General features: G+C 39.5%; 1 protein-coding gene across 2 annotated transcripts in view; it reads right to left on the reverse strand.

Moving 5' to 3' along the window:
- Positions 1–1687: 1687 nt before the first annotated feature.
- LRMDA (leucine rich melanocyte differentiation associated) overlaps positions 1688–22408 on the reverse strand; it is a 614425-nt gene continuing 593704 nt past the window's right edge. For both annotated transcript variants that reach the window (XM_042018603.1, XM_042018602.1), the window contains one exon: positions 1688–3826. In XM_042018603.1, coding sequence (XP_041874537.1) covers positions 3686–3826 — 141 coding nt within the window. In that variant the 3' untranslated portion in view covers positions 1688–3685. The remainder of the gene's footprint in view (positions 3827–22408) is intronic.

Consider the following 22408-nt stretch of genomic DNA (forward strand, 5'->3'; position numbering starts at 1 on the left):
ATTCATGTGCCAACTATCCCACCACATTAAGAAGAAATATGTGGTAAGACTCAATGTGAGTCAGTATAAAATGGGCTGATTCAGAACCTCACCACAAAGGCTGCAACCAGAAAAGTTCTGCTGGGGGCAAACATTTCCCAACATACTCATACTGTTGGCAGGAATAAAAAATATTAAATACATCCACTAGCAGCAAATGAACCCTGTAATTTACAGAAAGCATTTTCAGAAGCACAGACAGGTTTGTTTCTTTCTTCTGACTTAAATGGGAGCACTGGTACACCAGCATACAGTGATTTTTCATCTGTAAAGATGTGAGAATCGAACACTCAGCAATCAAGTAATGCTCTGCTCAAAGAACAAATGTATTAAAAAGGACTGCCTATCAGCCTTCCAAAACTTAGTAACTCTAATTCTCATGGCTAACACATTGACTTCGAAGAGACTCACAGTTTGAGTAAGGCAAATACTAGAGTAAATAGTGTGAGACTGAGCCCTAAGAAAGGAGAAAAAAGTGGTTGCAGTGGTGACATACTTTCAGCAATCCCATAAATCATTTATGCAAAGATTCAATTAGAGCCAACGTGTTCTAAAGTTAGGTTTGTGTATCCATAACAGCAGGATTTTCACTGAAGGTCATTTATCTTTGTAACTTTGAAGTGAATTTCTAGTTTTCTTATTTTTAATTTTAAGGCTAGGGATTAACATTTTCAATACATAAAGTTACAAATTTAGTAGGCACAGCTTCTATAGACAACTCCTAATAAAAACATTTGCCTCCTAGTCTTCATTTGTGAAGACGTGTGATGTCTGACAAAAGGCAAAGGTCACCTCAAGCCTGAAGCTAGGACTGAAGTTTGGACTTTTTTTTAAATTTGTAGTATTTGAAGGTTACTTACTCAAGCATACCTCAGAGCTCTAATGTTTTTGATTGTCAAGAAACATGGTTGGCCAAATTTTTCTTGTTACAACAATAAGAACTAATAATGCAGTCGTGTGTGCCTTTGAAATATACATATCTTAAAATATTTTTAACTTTGTAGGCAAATCTTTACTTTTAATAGCCTAGTTAATCTTGAAAGGCAAAAATGTGACACATATGGAGAAGAAGGAGCAAAGAAAAGAGAGTGGAGTCCCTTCCTAGATTACTTTACTGTAACTTTCATCCTAAATGATAGGTCATTCAAGAAATTCAGGCACAGTTCCCACTTAGGAAAGAACCAAGTATAGATAGCAATCCCAGGTGTGAAAATTCTGCCATCTCTTAAACCAGAATTTCAGCAGAACACATCTGAAAATAAAATGCTCTGCATATTAAAAAAGAAAAATGTGTTTGCATAAACATTAATACACATCCATGCATGTTTTTACATAATATCCTAATACATGTTAGTAATATAAAATAATTATTCACAGATTTTCCTTTGGATTTTCCAGAATCAGAGACATTTAGTGTAAATTCCCATCAAGCAGATTTTAATTAGGGCTTTACCATATTTAACTATAGGTATATAATCCCCCAAGTGAAAATAAAAACCAAAGTGGAAGAGACTTTGTTCAAATTTCATTCCAAAAATATTTTTGCCTCCAAAGCTTTGCTAGGAAGAAAACACTCCTGAAAATGATACAAATGGTTTTGACATTAGGAAAAGTAAACAAGCAAAACAAAGCTGGAAAAATCATGCGGTCAGTTTGCAAGTGCTGTTTATTGTTTGAGGCAGGGTTAAAGCCTTTTACAAAGACAAGAACATATATGCAAACAGACTGAAAGTGACATTAGGTTATTCTAAACACCCCTACTCTGAACGCTGCTGCCTGTAACATTGCCATGGCCAAAATGTGGGGAGGCTTCAAAAAAGACATCATGATAGGAACAAACTAAGACTGCTGTTATTGGGAACCGAAACAGATGACAAGTGCCCTAAATATTTCTAATTATATTTTTGATTAAAGAAAGAGGCATGTAGTTTTCATTTATCTGGTATTTCCTAGGACTTCTAATGTGAATTGGCATTTCATTTTAGTCATGTGACATTAGAAGTGGCTAAAATGTGCTTTCCAGACACCAATTTATACGACAAACAGCTCAGAACTCGATTTGAACTACAGGTGGTGTGAACTAGATCGTTCTGTGTTCATCACTGATTTTAAGTATCTGTTAAAGATTTATTATATGCTTCCAGAATGAGCAAAGGCTTCTGTTTACTGAGTAAGGCCTAAAATGCTGAGCAGCAGCAAGCCTCACTATTTCATCAGTCAAACCTGCTTTCATGACTGGCTTCCACATCCAGTTCACTTCCACCTGTAATGCCATCTAATAACAGCCCTCAAGGTAGACAGTTTCTAAAAACTGATTTTTTTTCAACCAGGAAAGTGAACATAGACCACCAAGTAATTTCAAACAAACCAATAACAGCTAGGCAGTGATAGCTCTCAGCTGGGATCAATATGAATGGGTTTGGAACAGTCCAGAGTTAAGAATTTTTGCATATTCCTTGGCCAATCCCACTGTACCAAGTAGAATTTAACACAATATATGCATGAAGTATGGGACTTTTTCACAGTAACAAGTTCATGATTCTAAATATATCTAACCTCTTTATCAGAAAAGCAGGAAATTTGCCATGGCTTTTTATTTTTTCTTGACTGAACATTTGACAATAACTTTTCTTACATCGATACCGAAAGGGATTATTCAGAACTCATCTCTCTAACGTATTAGTAAAGCTGCTAATTATGTTAATTCCACCAGTTACTTTTGTTGACTTTTCTCCCCTCTGAATAATCATACCCATCTGGTGGCAGATTTATATCACTCCTTTTAATCACTTTTTTCCCCAAATTTAAGCATTTAATTCTACACGTAATCCCTACAAGTTAAAAATATCTTGTGCAATAAACCAGGAATAACACACACTGTCAATACCACTAACGAAGACTTCTTCCAAGTATAAACAGTTAAACTATGCCACTATTCTACAGCATAAAGAAATACTCACTTTTTTGAAGGTAAGAGCTAGTAAATGATAAGATGCGATTCAAGGATAAGAAAATTTTGTTTGTCTGGGAAATTGCTTAAATCCTTTTCCTTAGCTTATAAACATTCACACAGATTGACAATGCTTTGCATGGCCGAAATGTTTTCAGGGTATCTATTTTTCCCTGCTGGAAGAAAAAATAATCCATCTAGGCTCATTTGGGGGTGGGTGGCTATACTACCAAACTGTGAAAGGATTTGTGTATGCACGTATGAGATGATAGAAACACAAGCACTTAATTCACAGGGAAAAAAAAAAGAACTGATAAGGGCTTTTTCATCTGAAATTACAGCCTCTCTCTGTTATAAACACTTTGATATCACCAGCCACTTTCGCTCAACAGGCCAGGCAGAGATAAACGCGGAGCTTTTGCGGAGGCGCCACCGATGGAGCAGGCTCAGCCCGGCCCCAGGTGTGACCCCTGCTCTCCTGCGAGCAGCACTTGGACCAGGCAATCCATCACGGTGCTCCTCCTGTCAGGCCGGGTGCTCGGCTGCAGCTGTCTGTCACACTGGTGGATGGGACCTGCTTAAAGGCAATCATGTCAATCTCTATGTGACTACTCAGACTAAGATAGAAGGATGATCTTGACAGGCTTGGCAAAGTCAGCAGAAGGCACTAGAGGACTTTAGTTACATGCTTAAAATTTAGATGTGATTTGTGCTTCTTGTGTAGAGGGATTGAAGAGGCATGAAACAGCACTGTGTTTTATAGCTGGTCATCTTGGATGAATCTGTTGCCCTCGGAATGTTTTCCATAGTAAATGTAGCGACATTTCCCCAAAACGCCTACAATAAAAAGGAAATGAATTACAGTTAGGATTGGAGTAGAACAATATACAATACAGCAAATAACATGGGAAATCTGAAGGAGGGAAAGAAGCAGTTTTCTCTTGTCCTGCAAAAGAAAGTTTGTGCATTTCAAATATACAGTATTGCCATTTCAATCAGCAGTTTTGAACCCACCAGAAAAATTTGTTCAAATACCTACATGACCTATCCTGTTAAACATACATCCACAAGTGTCTTCAAAAACAGAACCACATAACACTGAAACATCATATACTGTGTTTTAAATCATAGTACCTCTGTCCTGCTTTTAAAAAACAGAAAGCCTGGCTTGAAGTTATATTTAGTGCTCTCTGCTATCTCCCTGCTATGTGTTTAAAAGCTTTTCCTGATGAACAAAACCAATCAGGAAAAAAAAAACCCCAACAGCAAATAACTACAGTTTAATGTGGATCCTGGAAAATCTGTCAAACTTTCCCAAAGTCGTACTGCAAGCACCTAAACCATCCTTATTTTCAGTGACAGAGAACCAAAGTGCACGGCTGAAATCTATATGGGAAGCCATCGACAGACATTGGCAAGAACAGTTAGCCTCAGACTCCAGCATTTTTATACATACAAATAAATATTTAATAAAAACATTTCCAAAGTATCCCTCCAAACAACATCACAACATCCCATGAGCAAGATACAATTTAATTATGCTAAATATTGGCACATGCAGGATGCTTTCAATAATTAACCATAATACTGGTTTTGGGAGGCAAGGCACATTATTCAGTGAGTACAGGCAGAAAGATGCCTGAAGAAGCCTTAACTGCTATGGGTGAGACACACATACCTGCAAATCTCACTACCTTATTCAAAAGCATCCCCTCTGGTGGTACTAAGTGGTACGTGAAAGCGTAAGTTCACAGTCACATCCCACCTGTGAACATGCTCAAAGATGCTGAATTTTACTAGCAGAGTTGTTCTTTGAGCCCTCAGACATGTATAGTCAAATTAAAGTCATCTCTCATGAACAGGTCTCCTCTGCCCTGGGAGTGTCTTACCAGAGCAGACACTGAAGTATCCAGCTCACCTCTGTAAGGGCAAACATAACCTAGCCCAAAGGAGACAAACACTGCTTTACATAAAGGGTAAAGAAGGGGGAGGAGCAGATCCTCAATTCATTCCTGTTTTAGATTTCCAGAACTCACACAGCCATTACTGTGCCCACCTGCAGTATGAATTAACTATGCAAGCTTTTATATTCTGCATCCATTTTTTTCCAGTATAACGTGTCAGATAAGCTACTAAGGCTTTGGAAGGCATGGGTCATGCAAGATTAATGTTAACCCATGCTCTTCTTTCTCTCCAAGACATCGTGAAGGTAACGCATTCCTATGAGGGTTGTGGCAGGGAAATTGATAGGCCTGTCATTTGTTGTGAGAAACATTTCCCTTCAGGGTAATACAAATGGGCACTATATGGTGCAGTGCCTGAACACTTTTCCCTCCTGCATAGAGCTTTCTTCAATAATTTCAATTTCAATACTTTCACTAGTGGAGCAGTTACCACGTGCAAAAGATGATATTAGCATTCCTAACCAAAAGTCTAATGAAGAACAAGTTTTTCTTTCCCTAAACAGATATTCCAAGTCAGGCTGCAGCAGGCATTAGGTTGGTAACGAGGCCATTTAGAGCTCTAAATGCAAAGGATATGAGCAGTTTATTAACGACATTCTTTGGACTCCTTTTTCACTGGCATTGATAAAAGTCTTGTTTGAGGTCTCCTGCATTTCTTAAGGACTGGAAGCAAGACTGTTTATAGAGATGCTGGCGAGAGAGTGCTGTTTGATGAATGCTAGAGACTATAGCTAGGTGTCAGTGCTTAGAAAATGAGGCAAGGACATGAGGCATTAATATTGTTTGAGGTCTCCTGCATTTCTTAAGGACTGGAAGCAAGACTGTTTATAGAGATGCTGGTGAGAGAGTGCTGTTTGATGAATGCTAGAGACTATAGCTAGGTGTCAGTGCTTAGAAAATGAGGCAAGGACATGAGGCATTAATATTGTCAATGATCTCTTGACAGGAAAACAGATACTGTATTCATCGTCAGATTTAAATAGACATCAAGTGCATTAATGACAAAAGGGCAGACTTCAAACAAAGGGGGCTGTATGGTGCTGTGCTGAGCCAGTCTCCAAGTTGGCAATAACCTGATCTGAAAAGACACTGTCAGGGCTACAGACAGGCCTGGGATTGTGTGCGGTGACAGAAAACAGAGATGCTGACAGAGATACCGGTGCCATATTATGCCAAGTATATTCTAACACTGTCTCCAGTCCTAACTAAATCTGACATCATTTCCTATCGCTTATAGTATCCTCCGCTGCTCTGGCAGAATATTTCTCCCCAGACATCATTACAAACTCCACTGTAGTTTTAAAGTTACTGGCAGGCCTGTGCTGTCATGGAGGCTGGGTCTAGAGGCCTAAGGATAACCTCAGTCAATCTAAATTTGGAGTTTGCTGGAGAAGTGCTCTCATTTTCACTGATATCTCAGCTACTTGAGGTGATCTGAACGCTAAAGTGTGAGGAGCTGTCACCTTGAATAAAATCCTTAAAGTAAAGACGCTCTGTTCCCGGGATGTTCAGCAAAGATGTCGGACAGTCTGGCAGCAGGAAATGAAATCCAGCTGCTGCTGCTCGCCTGGGGATAAAGGTGCTTGGGCTAGTGACAGTTAAAGTCAGCTGAAATTTTTGAAATCCTGCAGCCTACAATTGTTTAAATTAAGGAAGCGTTGTCTCCGCAGAGATTCCCTACCCAGGCACACAGCTGTGATTCGATTGCCAGGCATATTACACACGCTGCTCAGAGAGCCTTGATAAAAGCACATTTGAAAATGTTGCCATGAGACCTTGTTTATCATGAAGGTTATTTGTAAAACAATAATCTTGCTCATAAATTAAATGCAGTGACTGGCTTGGTTATTTGTTTTGCTTTGTTTTTCCTCTTTATGTTCCACCTCCCTTTGGCAACTACTGAAAGCTCAGAGAACTGCAAGAGGTTTGTGTGCCACAATGAGAATTTTGATGCTAAGACATGTCACATGCAAATTCAGGAAAGCTACTGGGTTTTTTTCTGCCTATCTGCTATGGTATTCTTTCCTTGCAGGGGCAAAAGTACATTTGTTCTTTTGTACACAGACAAGGGAAAGAATAAGGGGAAAACAATACATCTGTGGCTGTTCTGGTGTTTTTTAATTAAAATATCCAGCATTGGCCATAATAAGCTACGTATACCCCCCATACATCAAAACAATACACAGCATCCAGAATGAGGTTTCTGCTCGAGGTTCTTAAGAAATGACAACACAAGGTCTCTTGAGGGATCATCTTCCCTGAATGAGGCTTCTAATTTTTCTTAAGTAGCTGATTCTACCATCACCACAAGCTGTTAAAACTATAATTATGAAAAAAATGCATTGGGAAGAATAATTTTTAAATTCCCTCTCTATCTTTTAAATGTTTTCACCCTTTGGAATGAATGTTCTAATTATGCTGGGTAAGTAATGACCTTGCAGTTGCTTGCATGTGTTGTGGTATCAGTCTTTCTTCACAAACACATTGTAATGTCAGCAACACCAGCCTTTCCTTTGCTGAGGGAAAACCCAATTATCCAAATAAATAAATAAATACATACATGCATACTAAAGCACGTGAAAAAGTGCAAGCCATGTTAGCTTCTTTTAAATTTGGTATATTTTGCAGAGGGCTACGGTGCTTTTAAGCCTCTATACACTTTGCTAGAGTAAAAAAGAAGTTTGCAGATGTATTGTATTAGAAGTGGCAAAAGCAAGTCGCAATGGGATGCGTTAGATCATACAGCCTTAGTTAGTTACAGGCCAAAATTCAGCTCAAGCCAACAGTAACCTAAGGGAATTGTTGTCGGGTAGCATTTTGTTGCCATTTTCCCACCTCTTTTTTCTAGTACATTAATACTCCACACCTAGAAAAACCCACCTCGCAGTCATCACAACTTGGGCAGCTTCCAGCAACACAGCTTCCTCCGGTACTATTCAGTTTTCTTTAAAAAGTAATTACTAGAACTAAGTAGTCAAGCCAAAAATTTTGCCACCCCCATCAAAACCTATTGCCACATCTGCCCAACATCCCCACCAGGCACCCATTTTAACATCAAATGTTTTTAATAAGCCCCTCTGCAAGTGAAAGCAGCAAAGTATTCACGATTAAATTTGTTTGTCAAACACTGGCCTGCAGTATCCATCAGGGACTAAATTTCAGTTAACAGCCTTCTGCCTTTCACATGGACTAACCACAGGGCCTGGTACTAGGAGCTGTGGTCAGATAAAGTGTAGCACTTCATACACAAACTCAATATTCTAGTGGAATTCTACTTCACCTAACTTTAATTAGAGTACAGTACCTAAATCCTCCACTGCCAATTTGTATTTGATCCATATTCATCTCTTTTTTGCACAACCTGCTGTTGCATAGTTTTGCTATGGGCTATTAAACAGCTGCCATGTTCCACGAAGAAGCTGGGTGCATTTCATTGTGGTTATACTACCAATCTGTAAATTGTTTTGAGACCCTTCAGGATGAAATATCAATACCATTATCATTTTTTTCATAGGCACTTGGGCATATTCTACAATTAATGAACAGAAGTTGTGAAATTCCCTTAAATATTAATATAAACTTCCTATAAAGGAAAGTAATTCCCTACCGACAACACTTAGAGGAGAATAAATATCTATCTATGAACAATTTAAAGTCTACAATGCTACTGCTTTAGGCAAAACACCTCCACAAGTCAAATTAATTTAAAACTCTTAAAAATCTTTTGTTCTAAGGGATATGTAAAACTGGATTAAAAACCCCCAAAACAAACCCTTTTTTACAGGAGTTTAGTCATTTTTCCCTTTATCTACCTGGAAATTCTCACAACTTTAACTAGTTGTCTAGTTGACAACTTACTTTCAGTTCCTTTTGGTGAAACAGAATAACTGTTTCTATTAAATATGATCCAGCCTAAGAATTCTCTGACACAGGAATCTGAGAAGATTCCTTGGAAGAAAAGAAAAGGTGTAAAGGATCATCCGGGTGACCAAGTACTGCCCAAAGCAGCCAAGGGTGTAACCTGGAGCGATCCACTCAGACTCATTCTGCCCCAGCAAACAAACCACTGCCAGTGTGAGGAGGACTGGGCTCACAAACTGCAGTCTGACACAGGAAAAGAACAGAAGAGTTGCAGCTGTCCTTGTAAATGTGATGGGTTCTCTGGCCACTACCATCTGATCTGTTTGTTGCAACCATAGTTTCCAGATTGCTCCAGGCTGGAGTCAAGACACAGGATCTTGACTCCTTAAATCAGGGCAGAAGGAGCAACAGAAAGAGGAGAATACAACAGATATGAATGCCTTTGGTTGTGCCACAGCTAAATGCTGTGGAAAGGAATCTTATAAAGACCTGAAATATGGCAGCAAGAAACAAAACTCAGATAAATTCCCTAAATTACTATCATAAAATACTCAAAAGTGCTCACATAACAAATGCACAAATATTAACTTTCCTTATGTTATAAACTAGTTAATTTCTTTTTAAGAGGATAGAAACACTAAATGTAAGCAAAAATGATACATAATTCTTCTGTGACAGAAAAAGTAGCTGTGCATAAAGGGGTAAGGTTGTGCTTGAGAAGGTTGAGGACAGAGCTAGCTCTGGCTAAGGCAAAATCCCTTCACCGTGGCCACAGTACTCACAGAGTGGTCCCTAAATACTCCCAAAGAGGTGCCCATGAACTAGGGATTGTGGTCAATGGCAGGTTTCCTGGAGAAAGAAGACATACCTTCACTAGCAAACTGCTGATCCTGACTTGCCCCCTCCCTCCGAGGGTAACAAGACTCAAGGAAGGTAGCCTTCCTATTCAGAGGAGATGAATTACTTCTGCTCTGCTCCCTGCACAGGGCGGCCGAAAAATGATAACATTTTCCTCTGGACACCCTACAGCATGGGGGCACAAAATGGTCTTTCAGACTAAAAGAAATTACTGAAAGGCACAAAATCAAATCTGTATCCAGTCTACAGCAATGGTGTTAGAATTACACACCTAAGCTAGAGCTGAGAGGAATCACAGAAGGCGAACTAACACACTGAATTATTGCAAGTATCCTGCACAGACAAGTACTGTGACATGTCAAGTCTCACTGGCCTGTTTGTGGGAAGGGGGGGAAAAAGGGGGGAGTATGTAGGGAAGTGAGAGTAGGGGAGGGGGGAGCAAAGCAGTCAACAGGGAGGGGATGTTGGAAAAATTTGCAGTGAAGGTGATAGGAATACAAAGATGTGAAGTTTGCATCCTGGGCCAAGGAAGCTGCATAAATGTTCAGCGTAAACTAGCAGTCAAGCTGACGTGTGATAAAGTGCAGCCTGCTGTAAATACATTTCAGGGCTCCCAGTGCAACTAGGGAAGGAACTTGTAATTTGGAAAGGGGGGGAGAAAGAAAAAGGGGGAAAAAAAAAAAAAAGCACTGCAAGCTTTTTCTCACATAATCTGTTACTGGAAAATTGAGAAGCTTGTCCAAGTCCGTGGGAATAAGCTGATGAGCTGATACTTAATAATAAACCATATTGTGTCATGGTGCAGAGTCATCTAGATCCATTCAGGCCACAAACTATATTACTTTATACAGCCCTGGCTGACATACATTTAAAGCCCTCTACACATTAAGGAGCCATTAGGCTGACAGATTAAAAGTTATCTTGGAGCTAATGTTTCCATTATGCGTATCCTGGCAGTGGAACAATCAACACACTGTTCCTCAGATGTCATACTTTGTTTAAAAAAAGGGTAGGGGGGAGAGCAGGGGGAAAGGAGGGTATCTTTCCCTCCTTGAATGACATTGACATGATCAGCTTTGATCTGGGCATGTGCTGTCTACAGATTCTCTACTGTTGGCTAAAATAGGAGCATTTAGGGCATAATACTTTAAATCATTAACCAGTTCCATACTCCTCTGGGTATAATTGTTACAATTTAAGGTTCTACACTTGTGATTTCTTTGGAATCTTTCCATGCTTATTGTAACTATCATCAGAGAAATATGTTGCGGGGTTGGAATGTCCCTTTCTAGTGAAAATGAAACAAAAAGCATGCAAAAAAAAATACACAAACAAATAAACAAGAAAACCCCAAACAAATGCGTTTGTCTCCTCAGTGCATCTTTACCAGTTTTGCAGTGTTAATGTCATGGAGAGAATTAATGCTGACTTTATGATTAAATACTTGTGAAATATGTTGAAAAATCAGAGCAGATTCTTTTTTTTTCAATTACTCAGACACATAAATTGTGTAGTTAGCTAGATACTGTAATCAAAGAAACCCAAGTGCACAGAAAGCATCAGCGTGCCGAATTTTAGGGGTGGACCGATGCTTAGTTTGGATATATTGAACGCCTTTGAAGGAGATTCAGGAAAGGAAGTATGGGCTCGCAGTTCTTTTAGTCTTTAAAACACTTCCCCATGCATCTCACTCTCTCATCTACGGTCTAAATAAAAGCAGTAAAGCCAGAAAAAAGGACTGCAGACGTGCGAGGCCGGTCAGGTCCCATCGGCTGAGCGCCCTCGCCTCTCACGCCGCGCCGGCCACAGGCGCTCACTCGCTGTCTGCGCGCGGTGCGGGCGGGCCCCGGGCACTAGAGGGCAGCAGCCCTTTGCGTGAGCCCCGCCGAGCCGCGCGGGCGGGCGGCAATTGCGGACCGCAGCGCTGCCTGCGAGCCCCGCAGGCCGCTCCCCGCGCTGTCACCGTCACAGCCTGGATTTACACAACCTCTGCTCGCAGCCTTTCGCCCAGCAGCCTGACTTCTGGTGGCCCAATCTCAGGGAGCGCCAGTGTGTGTGTGCAGATGGCGGGGCAGTGCTCTGAACAAAAGGGTCGAAATGCTGTCCGGGCGAGGGGCGACCGCCCGTGTCCACCGCCGGCTTCCAGCGCAGCGGAGGAGGCACTTGTTATTCTCCCACATTCACGGCGTAAATGCCAGCGCTGCTTTGAACCACCTTCCTATTACTTTTGTTAATGCAACGGTGCGACCACTGAAGTGATATAAGAGACACTTTTTACATATTCAGAATGATGGAGGAAAAGGAGGCTGTGAAATCCCTCCCCGACCGCATAGGAAAGTTCAGCTGTTCGATGTACACTCAGCATACAATTTAGGAGATTTGCAGTTAATTTGGCTAACATATGCAAAAATGGCCTTTCTGCTGGGCTGCTCTATACTTTGGGCTACATTCTAATAATAAAGCTTACACTGCTCAGCAATGGAACTAAACCATAAAGAATGACAAGGTCATTAAGAAAACAAAAAGTGACAATAATTAAATCATACTTCACGAACCTTAACCATGCACAGATTGCATTAGCAGTAAAATGCGAGAGGAAAAAAGAGGGAAGTAAGTTCTTTTAGTAACTGTGATAGAATTAAACAAATGTACCATGATTTATGGGGCAGAAAGCAAACTTTTGGAATAATTGTTTGGAAAGTCTGCAAGCATTCCAATAAAATTACAAATTCTTATGTGAAAAAAATTTGAACAGCAGGGCCCTTCTGGAGAGTTTAGACATAAATTTGGCTCATCTCATGAGTAAAACTTGCCTTTGGATCTCAAATGTGTTCCTGCTGCAGGAGTTCACATTAGGGGAAAAAAAAGCTATACAAAATTCAGTCTGGCTCAACTGGTTTGAAATTTCTCAAGAGAGTCATCTGAAATAAAGACAAGTTGCTTTTTATTTTTAAAGCTGGGAAAGAAAGTCTCTCAAAATTGAAGAGCATAATTAAATAGTGCTGCTGTCACATTATGATACAGTTAAGGGAACCTTCTTTGTCTGCCATTACTTGCTCCTTTCCCCAAGCCCTTCCTCAGAAAAAAAAAAAAAAAAAAAGTAATTGCTAATGATAGGATTGCTATGATTTTTCCTAATACAAAAACAAGTGTTTTTTGAGAAGCAGATACTACCAGGCCCTGGATTCCCTTGATTTCCAGCAGAAGTTGAAGGCATCTGGCACTTTGTAAGACGCATCCAGAGCCTGCAACAATGGGTGAGCTGCTTTCTCTCTTCTGTAGCTATTACTATTTAGCATCGAGTGAAATCAGAAATGCATCTGGGTCCAAACACTCAAAGTATTCAGAAAATATGTATTTCTCTGGACTAAGTCTGGGCTTGCCTCTTAGTAGAATTTTGTTCTATGCCATATGACATATAGCACCATCTGCTATTGCTAAATCGTTACTGGCCATAGTCTAGTTCCCAACCTGCCTCCAGTACTGAAAGCCAAAATATTGTCATTGTTTTCTATCCTCAACTCTTTTCCCCCTTCTTCAGCCTCCTTTTAAAAATATGCTAATGGCAGGGGGGCTGAAGGTTAAATTACAGTGGCCAGTAGAACACAGTTTACAGGTGCACTCTTAATCTCTATGGAAGTTTTTGCTAAAGATAAAAAACCGGGGACTAAGAAACAGCTTAAGAGAGACACATTAAAACCCCTCCATTAGGGTCAGAGTCATTAAAGTTTAGTTAAAGCACCAAAGACTTTCTAACAAGTATTATGCTTAGTAAACATTTTCCACCAGAGCACGGATATTGGTGAGAGCTTTTGGAGTGTGTCACTTAATCAGTATTCACCTGCTTTGACAGCTTGAAATATTACTCACTTATTTGGCTGGTTCAAATTTGTCAGACTTGACTATGTCGCAAGTTAACATGTCCCCTGCATGAAAAAGGAGTTCACTGGCAAAATGTGCACAATGGACCTAATAAAACACATGTAGCCAAACAATCAAGCAACACTGATCACTCTTATCACTCAGAAGCACAAAAAAAAAGAGTGACTGTATTTGAGACTACCAAGCTAAACAGGAAGCAATAACCTGTTACTTTACCAAATATCCTTTAAATGGTTAAGGGAAGGATAAAACCTTCACCACATCCAGAAGCATTAAATTTCTTGGTTAAAGCTGCATAAATATTTTGGATGTGTTGAGTCATTTGCTGGTACAAAGAAAAGAAGTGTTTAAGATAGAAGCTGTCCTTCAATCCCGAGACTGTTTTTCAGCCAAGGAAGCCCCTTCTGCCACAGAAGGCCATTTAGGCAGTACTCTTCACCTTTGCTCTCGGAGTGGGTGCTATTAAAACAGAAAGTCTTGTGAAGGTAGCAGGTAGTCTGGGATTAGACCATCACATGAATTCACAGCAGGAAAGCCAGTCACACACAGCCACTGTTTGGTTAAATGTATTCAACATCAGGGCACGAGTGTTGCTGTTAAGCCAGGGGCAGCGCTGAACAGCACAAGCTGCCCTACAGAAGACCTCAAAGATCTCAAAAGTAATAACAAAAAATTATACAAGAAAGATCTTTTCAGGGATAAGGAAAGCTTAACCACTTACGTGTGTGCAGTGAACCCTGTGGTCCTGTCAGAGAGGCTCCTGGGAAGCAGCTATATGCTACTGAAGTATTTCAGTCTTTGGGCAAAACAAGCTTGACATCCCTGTTGGCATCTCTGCTGAGAACAGACACTGGTCTTACTCAGAAAACATCAAACGTGACTTTCTGCTAGCTGTGGCAAAGCTGAATACTGAAGGCAGGGGGAGGAGAGGTCACGGAGGAAGCAGTAGTTAACAGGGTAAAGTGAGTGTTATAATCCCCAAATTGCACTTGGACTGAATGTTCGCAGACAATCTGCCTGTCTAAACCAAGACAGTATCATTTTTCTTTCTTCTAGGAGAGGGTTAAGTATCATCTGAAGCCTGGAAAATGGCTGCTGTTGATACTACTGAGGCCTTCTCTTTAACTAGATCCTTCAGGAAAAAACAAATTAATCAACAGCCAGCTGAAGTGGGTTTAATGATTGCATTCTGCATACAATCAGCTTTTCCCTTTTCAAGGGCCATCAATATGTCAAGGGAAGACATATCTGAAGGATATAGCTCTTAACATCAAGGTTATCTATTCTCCACAAGGCTCCCACTCCTTACTGGGCTGATACTTTACACTGCCTGTGTCTAACATTTTCATCAACTATGCAATCAATCAAGGTAATAATGTTGTGCAAAAAATCAATTAACAACGCAATTAAACTTTCCTTATTATCTCAAAGGGCTGAAATAATACCTAAAGGGAAGATAGACTCACTGAATGCAGACATCCATAACCCAATGTGAAAGTGAATTATGAGGTTAGACAGATGCAGGCATGTACTGGCGCTGTTATTTTCAAAGGGATATATCTCATCCAGGCAGTGTATCAGTCACCACCAATCCCATACCCTAAAATTCCAAATTACTTTTAAGAAATATACGATGTGCAATATCCATTTCATATTCTCTTTTAGAGATAAACCCCCCAAAATCTGAACAGGAGTATTATTCAAAGACAAAATGATCTTTCAGAAAGAACATAAAATATAAAAGCTATAATAACATTTACATCTGTATACCACCCATGTCTGTAAATGCAGGTCATCAATTATACCTAATCTGTAGTGAATAAGGAACAGAAGAAGCAGCACAACATTTAAAGCCCAAAGGCTGAAATTTGCAAATACCTTGCATCAAGTACACTGAAGGAAGAGCCCCAATATAAACACAGGCAGCAAAACCAGCAAGGACTTAAGTATCAGTCACCGAAAATAAGACAGAGTGCCTATATTATTTTGTAATTACATTCAATCCTCATGGAAACATCATTCCCAAGAGCTGAGAGTTTTAAAGTACATTGAAAACAGACAATTAACCCCTTGCTGCTGGGAGGATTTGGGTTTTAGCATAAAGACGTCAAGGATCAGGGGTGCTCAGCACACCAGCACAATGGAGTTAATATAGTTGGGAACCCAGGTGCAATAGTCTTGTGTCGGAGATGACTGGATAAGCATTTGGGCGGGGGGGGGGGGAGGGGAGTAGAGAAAGAATACATCTAAAATTAACTATGAAATGAGTGATCTTACAGTCCACAGTGACAACCAAAAAATATTACACAAAGAAAACGACCGTGACCAAGCTAGGTATTTTGTGGGTTTTTTTGACACCTATCATTTTCTATCGCACACCCTGAGTATTCCCCCTCAGCCCCCCTTACTCATTTCCCAACACACACACACACAAGTCTTCACCCTAGGTTGTTGTGATTTAACATAGGCAAAAAAGATAATGAAAATAGAAAACACTTAAGGGAAGCCTATGTCAGAGTGACAAGCTGGGCTCACATCCTGTAATAAGCTCAGGAAAATTTGGAAGCAGAAAAGATTTCCCTTATACACTGCACTTTGGATTCCTCTGTTAAAAGGACACTCTGTGTGTCTGTGTAAGGAGAGGTGTTCTACAAAGCAGTTCTCCCAGCAGGGTTTGCTTAAGCACATAACAGCTGCAGTTTAGAAATGGTCTATTCTTACAATTAGCTCATGTAGTGCAAGTGGTTTGTTTGGACTAAGAACATCTTTTTTTGTTGATAATTCTCCCTGGTTTTGTCTTTGTCTTGCACTTCCTGCTCTTCCCCTTGCTACCCTCATGCTGCAGTCAGTCATGGGTGAGATACAAATAAGTGTGACTAAATTTTTCCACAATTTTTGAAACATTACAGGCTTTCCTGCATGGATTTGGGATACTAATATTAGTCCAGGATTAGAGAATTCAGTCATTCCTATCTTAACCTTTAGGAACATAATTAATATGTTTTCATTTTCAATGACTTCATTGTGTGTCTATCAACTGGAACCATTCCTGCTGTGTATTTGATTCCACTGACGATGGGGTGTGTTGGATTTTAAATGATGTGCTAGCACTTCTGTTCCCTATATACTCTAGTTTATGTGTTATTCATGACTTGCATTTGGAGACACGGATGATACACAGATGTAAATGTTATTAAAGCTTTTGTGTTTAGATTCATTGTGAAAGACTTCTTTGTTTTCAGATAATTCTTTTAACCATCACAAATAACCACCAATACATGAAATTGTCTTGAGACATTTTTCTTTTCTGTTAAGGTTTTTGATGAAGAGAATTTTTTATTCTCCCTAGTGTTCTCTCATCATCAAAATAAAATACAGGATAAATTGACAGACAGCAGTTACACCTGCAGGATAGCATAGAAGTAAACCTTTTTGTCATATGCTCATTATACAAAATCAAACCCAAAAGTTAGTTTATTTTTTTAATAGCTGTCAGGACTGTGGCTCCCAGTTGAAAAAGGCTGCGACTGGCATTATTCTCAAACTGCTTTCACCCTTTAACATCAAACTTGCATTCCTGTGGAATTTAAAAAGAACATGGTAAAGAAAAAGGTATTTTGCCAAATCATGGTTTCCTATCTTCTTTTTCACTTAGATTAAACTAATTTTATATTATTAGTCTTCCAACACTATTTAAATGTTTTGACTATATGACAGACATACCGTGCATTTTTGTTGCACTGGTACTATGTAGGAAAAAGCTGAAACACAAATATGTACTTAAATGCTTGGTAAGCAACAATCTTGGAAAACATTACCCAGCCAGTAGTCAGAAGTAATTTTTTGTGATGGACAGATAAAACACCATTAAATTTTTTCAGTGTCACGTATTAAGGCAAGGGGTGAGCAGGTAGATTTGTGTGTCTGGACTGGTAAATCTTCAAGACAGTTGTGTGAGGTTGCTGTACTTAAGTACATATATGGCTTTGAACTGAAAAAAAAGTGCTCTCAAAAAGCCACATTTAATCCCTAATAATTCTGTCAATTGACAATATTTTGTCATACAACCTTAGATATTTTCTCTCAATGAAATTGAAGCCCACTTTAAAAGTGAAGTCTTGGAGTTGTCACATTTTTTGCTTTAAAAGAAATATAGCAGATTTTTTTATTTTTTATGCCTATTTTATCCATTAAGCCTATAATAGCAGCAGCCTCTCTACAGAATTTAAATATTCAGAAACCCCAGCAAAAGGGATTTCTTTGTCTGAAGTTCAAGCTTCTTGTAAAAATCTGACTCAGACTAATTTAGTCAAAGTCAAGTATAATAACTTGATCAAAAAAATAACTTATTAAATTTTCTGCTGTTGGAGTAGCGTGTTGGATAGCGGTGGTTTGTACTCCCCAACGTACCATTTTACAGAGAACTTCATATTTCGTTTTGAATAGTTATTGAAAAGAGAGTTTTCCATCTGACAGAGAGAATCAATCTAATGTCACCCACTCTTTACCTCCAATTTTCTACTAGCACCACCTCTGTCTGGTGCAATCTTGTTAATGTTTTGCTGTAGTTACCTGCTGTTTTACTTCACCTGCCACTAAAACTTACTGCTCTTGAGCAGTTTTGGAAAACTGCCTTTGAGCTTTATGAAACAAAAGACAATTTTTTAAACTGAACCAAACTGTAACTTAATTCAGCAGGACACTGCAATGCTGCTTCTGAGTCTTTGATGCTTTACTTTATTAAGACAGCAAGGTTCCAACCTTCCTCTTCCCCAGTCACATTGAGGACAGCTCAGAACTACACAAAAGAGCACTTCTAATGGCCAAAACCCAGTAAGTCATGGCTCAGCTGCCTTGAACTGCATTCCAGGCAAATTCTAGCCATAGTGGGGAGTGGCCATACCATGGAAAGAGTACCTCACTCCCTAGTGAAGGATATAAGATCAGGACAAAGTAGTATGTCTGGAACATCATCAGGTTAGGCCATACTTGAGGCTAAGCAGCTACAGTATTTGGGACATGTGACAGTGTAGCAGAAGAGGGGGAGAAAAAAAAGGCCATTTTTGTGTGATGTCAGTCTTGTGCCACACAGTTCTTTAGCCTTCACAGACTGTCTGGCCAATGTACACATTCATTCTTTTGCTTTGCACAGTGTAAACACTCATTTATTTTTGGGCTTGCTCAAAAATGGAAATAGCTCATCATCCAGGGAGCAGATTAGCAACATTTTCAGATGCTGTTCAACAATTATTTTGCTGACAGGAAGCAGTGTGTGATACCTTATAAACATGATGCTATCCATCTACAACATTACTGAGGCAAATACAGCTTTATTCACAATTCAATATTAGCCACTTCAACTGAGTAGAACCTGATGCAACATAAAAATAGGTTGAGATTAAATTTTTAAAATAACAAAATAAAATAATCTGCCTACTCAACAGAAGTTGTACATGTTGGGTGCCTGTGAAGAAATAGGAGATTTCTGTCACCCCCCCAATGCACTTGTCTGCCTTAAATAGCCTGTGGTAAAGGCTTGGAGATCTTTAAATAGGAGGTCAGTCATCAAACTTTCACCAGATGACTCACTGCGCTGTTAAGAGCAATTATTTAAATGTATGAAATGTTTTAGACAGATGATGAACTCAAGAGAACCTGTTCAGCCAATCACCAAGAAAGGAAACAGTGACCCACAGGCTTTCAACCATCCTCCCTTTCTGATGTGGTTCCACAGTACACATTACCAGAAGCTTTATGAGACCACTTTAAACCACCAAGGGTCCATCCAGGTGAGATCAAACAACAAATGGGGTACTAAAACAGATTACAGAAAGCTGGTACAAGATGTTCTTCCCTTTCTCTCCCATTTATTAGGATTTTTTGTTTAACATGGAAGAAGTCTGTCTTCTCGTAAGACTAAATGACATGACAAGGTGTTTTTTGACCTAAAGGAAATAACTTCATGTGGTCTTTCCAATAGCCACACAACTGTGCAAGCCTGGTGAATGTGGCAGTCTTGCATAGCCTCCTTCTCCATTTATAGCAATGATGGTTAAGTTCTGGACACACATGGCTCTAAAATTTATTGAATTCAAGTGCAATTAATATCCAAGTCTCTGGGAAGCTTATATAAAGCTATTACTCTGTTCAAAGGGGGAAAAAAAAGATCATCAAATGGGTTATACTGAAAGTTATTTTTCTGTTTTTCTTTGTCTCAAAAAAGAAAAGGGAAGGGGGAGATGGCTGTTCCATAATTATAAATCTTCTGAAACTGTAACTCAGGAAAAGACTTTTCAAATAAAATGTTTCCCAGAAAAGAATATTTGGCAGCGGTTGGCTCTTGTTTTTCCTAATAACCATTAAAAGTCTGCCCTAGTAAACCATTTTACTGCAACGTTTGAAATGGTAGAGTTTACATTTTATTTAATGAATAGTTGCAGAGCATTAAAGCAACATCTCGTCGGCAAAACAGCTCCTTATCCTCGCTTTGTCTCAATTGGTTTTTTTACATTTCATTTTCAATGACATGTCAGCCGTCTCTCACCAACCTCAAAGGAAAGTTGAATGCAGGGCTTACAAAGTTAAGCTGACATTTGCTCTCTTCCAATAAAAAATATTTAGTCCATTAAACATAAATACCTGTCATTATGATACATGGACTGGGTACAAGCCTCCCGTTTCCCTCTGATGTTTATTACATCCAAACAACTGCAGTGCCTGCATGTTTTCAACTTTAGTGTATTGATTAAACTTTTAAATGGCTGCCATATAACCCAGGGACATCAGGAAGATTAATTTGCGTCAATGTTCATCTGTAATTCATTAGCCATTTATTCTTTACAACCACATGGGCTATCAAGAAAATGCAGGCCATTTTTCACTCTGCACAGGCTTGGGAACAGATCCTGAAATTTGTGCTGCATACAAATAAGCTCCCCAGGCCCGGCCACTTAAACTGCTTGGCTTTTCAAAAGTTAAAGTTGGGAATAACAGCAGAAAAAAGGGAACATAAAAAACCAGAAATGGACAAAATATACGTCCTCAGGGTACTAGGGATTTAACTGAGTTTGTCCACTGTCTTTTCATCCATGGATTATGGTTTCTTATTTCAGTCAGATTATAATAACTGAAACTTGTTACTGTGCAAAGGCCATAAATAAAATGAGCTGTACCCCCCTCTAATATCTTCTAAGATGCAGTTACTTGGAGAAAGCTAGAAAGCGGCAGTGAAGTATAAAAAGCTCATGCCTCAAGGAGGCTGTAGCTGTGAATCTAAGAAAAGGATGCAGTTTTAACCAATTCTCCCATTTATTGTGGATTCCAGTCCTGCCTTTATTTGGGAAAATGGCCAGCTAAATATTGGTATGTTTCCTTAGGGTAGAGGCAAGCCATCTGGCTCCTTGATTTGCCCTACTGACCCCCTTGGCACAATATGAAGTGCATATTAAATAAGGAAAAGGAAAGAGAACAGCCATAAAGCAAACAAAAATGCACATGAATTTTACATTTACAACATAGAAAGATCAATGAAATGCATCCTGGTTCTTTTCCTCTCACTACCTATAAATTTCCAAGTAGTGTCATTGTGCTAGGTAAAGGCATAGTGGTACAGCAATAGAGTCATTGAGCCTAATGGTTGCAATCCAGATTCCAAAAATGAAGATCTCATAAGACAAATCCAACAGGTTCCCAGTTGCAAACAAGAATATAAACATAACAGCACCCTGTAACAAACACAGTCATCTTCACTTAGGTCTAATACATCAGTTAGCATGTCATCATCTCTACTTAACAGCTACAGTCACTATGCTGCCATTTTAAAATGTGGATTTATGCATAAACTTGAAAAGAAGAAAGAAGGAGACAATCTGCTTCTAGAATCAGTTATCAGCTTACTGTTAAATATCAGCCTGGGTGTAAAGAACCCTGGAGTGAGCACCCTGCTTAGGGTAAGCCTCCCAACGTAAGGCTGACGCTGCGCCCAACCTGCCTGCACCACCCAACCTCTTCACAGCCACAGCCAGCTGGGATCCCACCACGGCAGGACATTCTCTCTGAGGCACTGTGGGAAGCAGCAGCCTCTCATCAAATCCAAGGAACACACAGGAGGCAACGATGTAATGGAAAAACCTGAGCGGTGGAGCAGCAACAGATTTTGGCCTACGCCCTCCAGCAGCTCCAAAGAATTAAATGCTGCCCTGCCATTACCTTATCACCAAAAATCTGCCATTTGGTGCACGTCTCTGCAATTTGTATACCAGTACTTTTATAGACAATCTGCAGGTGGGATTGCTAAGCAGCTTTTCTGTCAGTTGGCTGGCTTGTAAATGCCCCAAAATAAGTGACCCAAAAAAATAAAAAAGAAATTACGAGATATACAGGGATATACTCAAAGCGATTTTTGGATATGCTTTTGTGTTTTACTACATGCTTGAAATTTAGACTGAGTTCATCGAAAGATTCATTATGGTTCATCAATCTCACAAGCAAACCTGAGTTGATTTGTGGTTTCGTTTTGCACAAATACCTACTTTTAATAGGCAGGAGAAAATTAAATGAATTTTGGTCAGATATCTGGATTCCTTTGAATATGAAAGTTGAGTCAAAAAGAATGTTGGGAAATAAGCCAGTTTCAAAGCCGTATGTACAAGGAAAGAAGTCAATTTATCCAAATCTGGATAGCTTTACGCTGTACACATAACCCAAGTCACTCTGGTCTGCATCTGCCCCACTGCACAAGAAAAGATGAAATCTCAGCTTCAAGTTTTTGTTTTGGTTTTGTCAGCTTTAGTCATACCTTCAAAATAATTTAAATATCATTTGTTTGGAGTAAATTATTTTTGTACTATGATAG

This window comes from Corvus kubaryi, unplaced genomic scaffold (assembly GCF_017639235.1).
Source record: "Corvus kubaryi isolate FWS band 111438036 unplaced genomic scaffold, C.kubaryi_AGA036_p1.0 138, whole genome shotgun sequence".
In the NCBI taxonomy this organism is placed as follows: domain Eukaryota; kingdom Metazoa; phylum Chordata; class Aves; order Passeriformes; family Corvidae; genus Corvus; species Corvus kubaryi.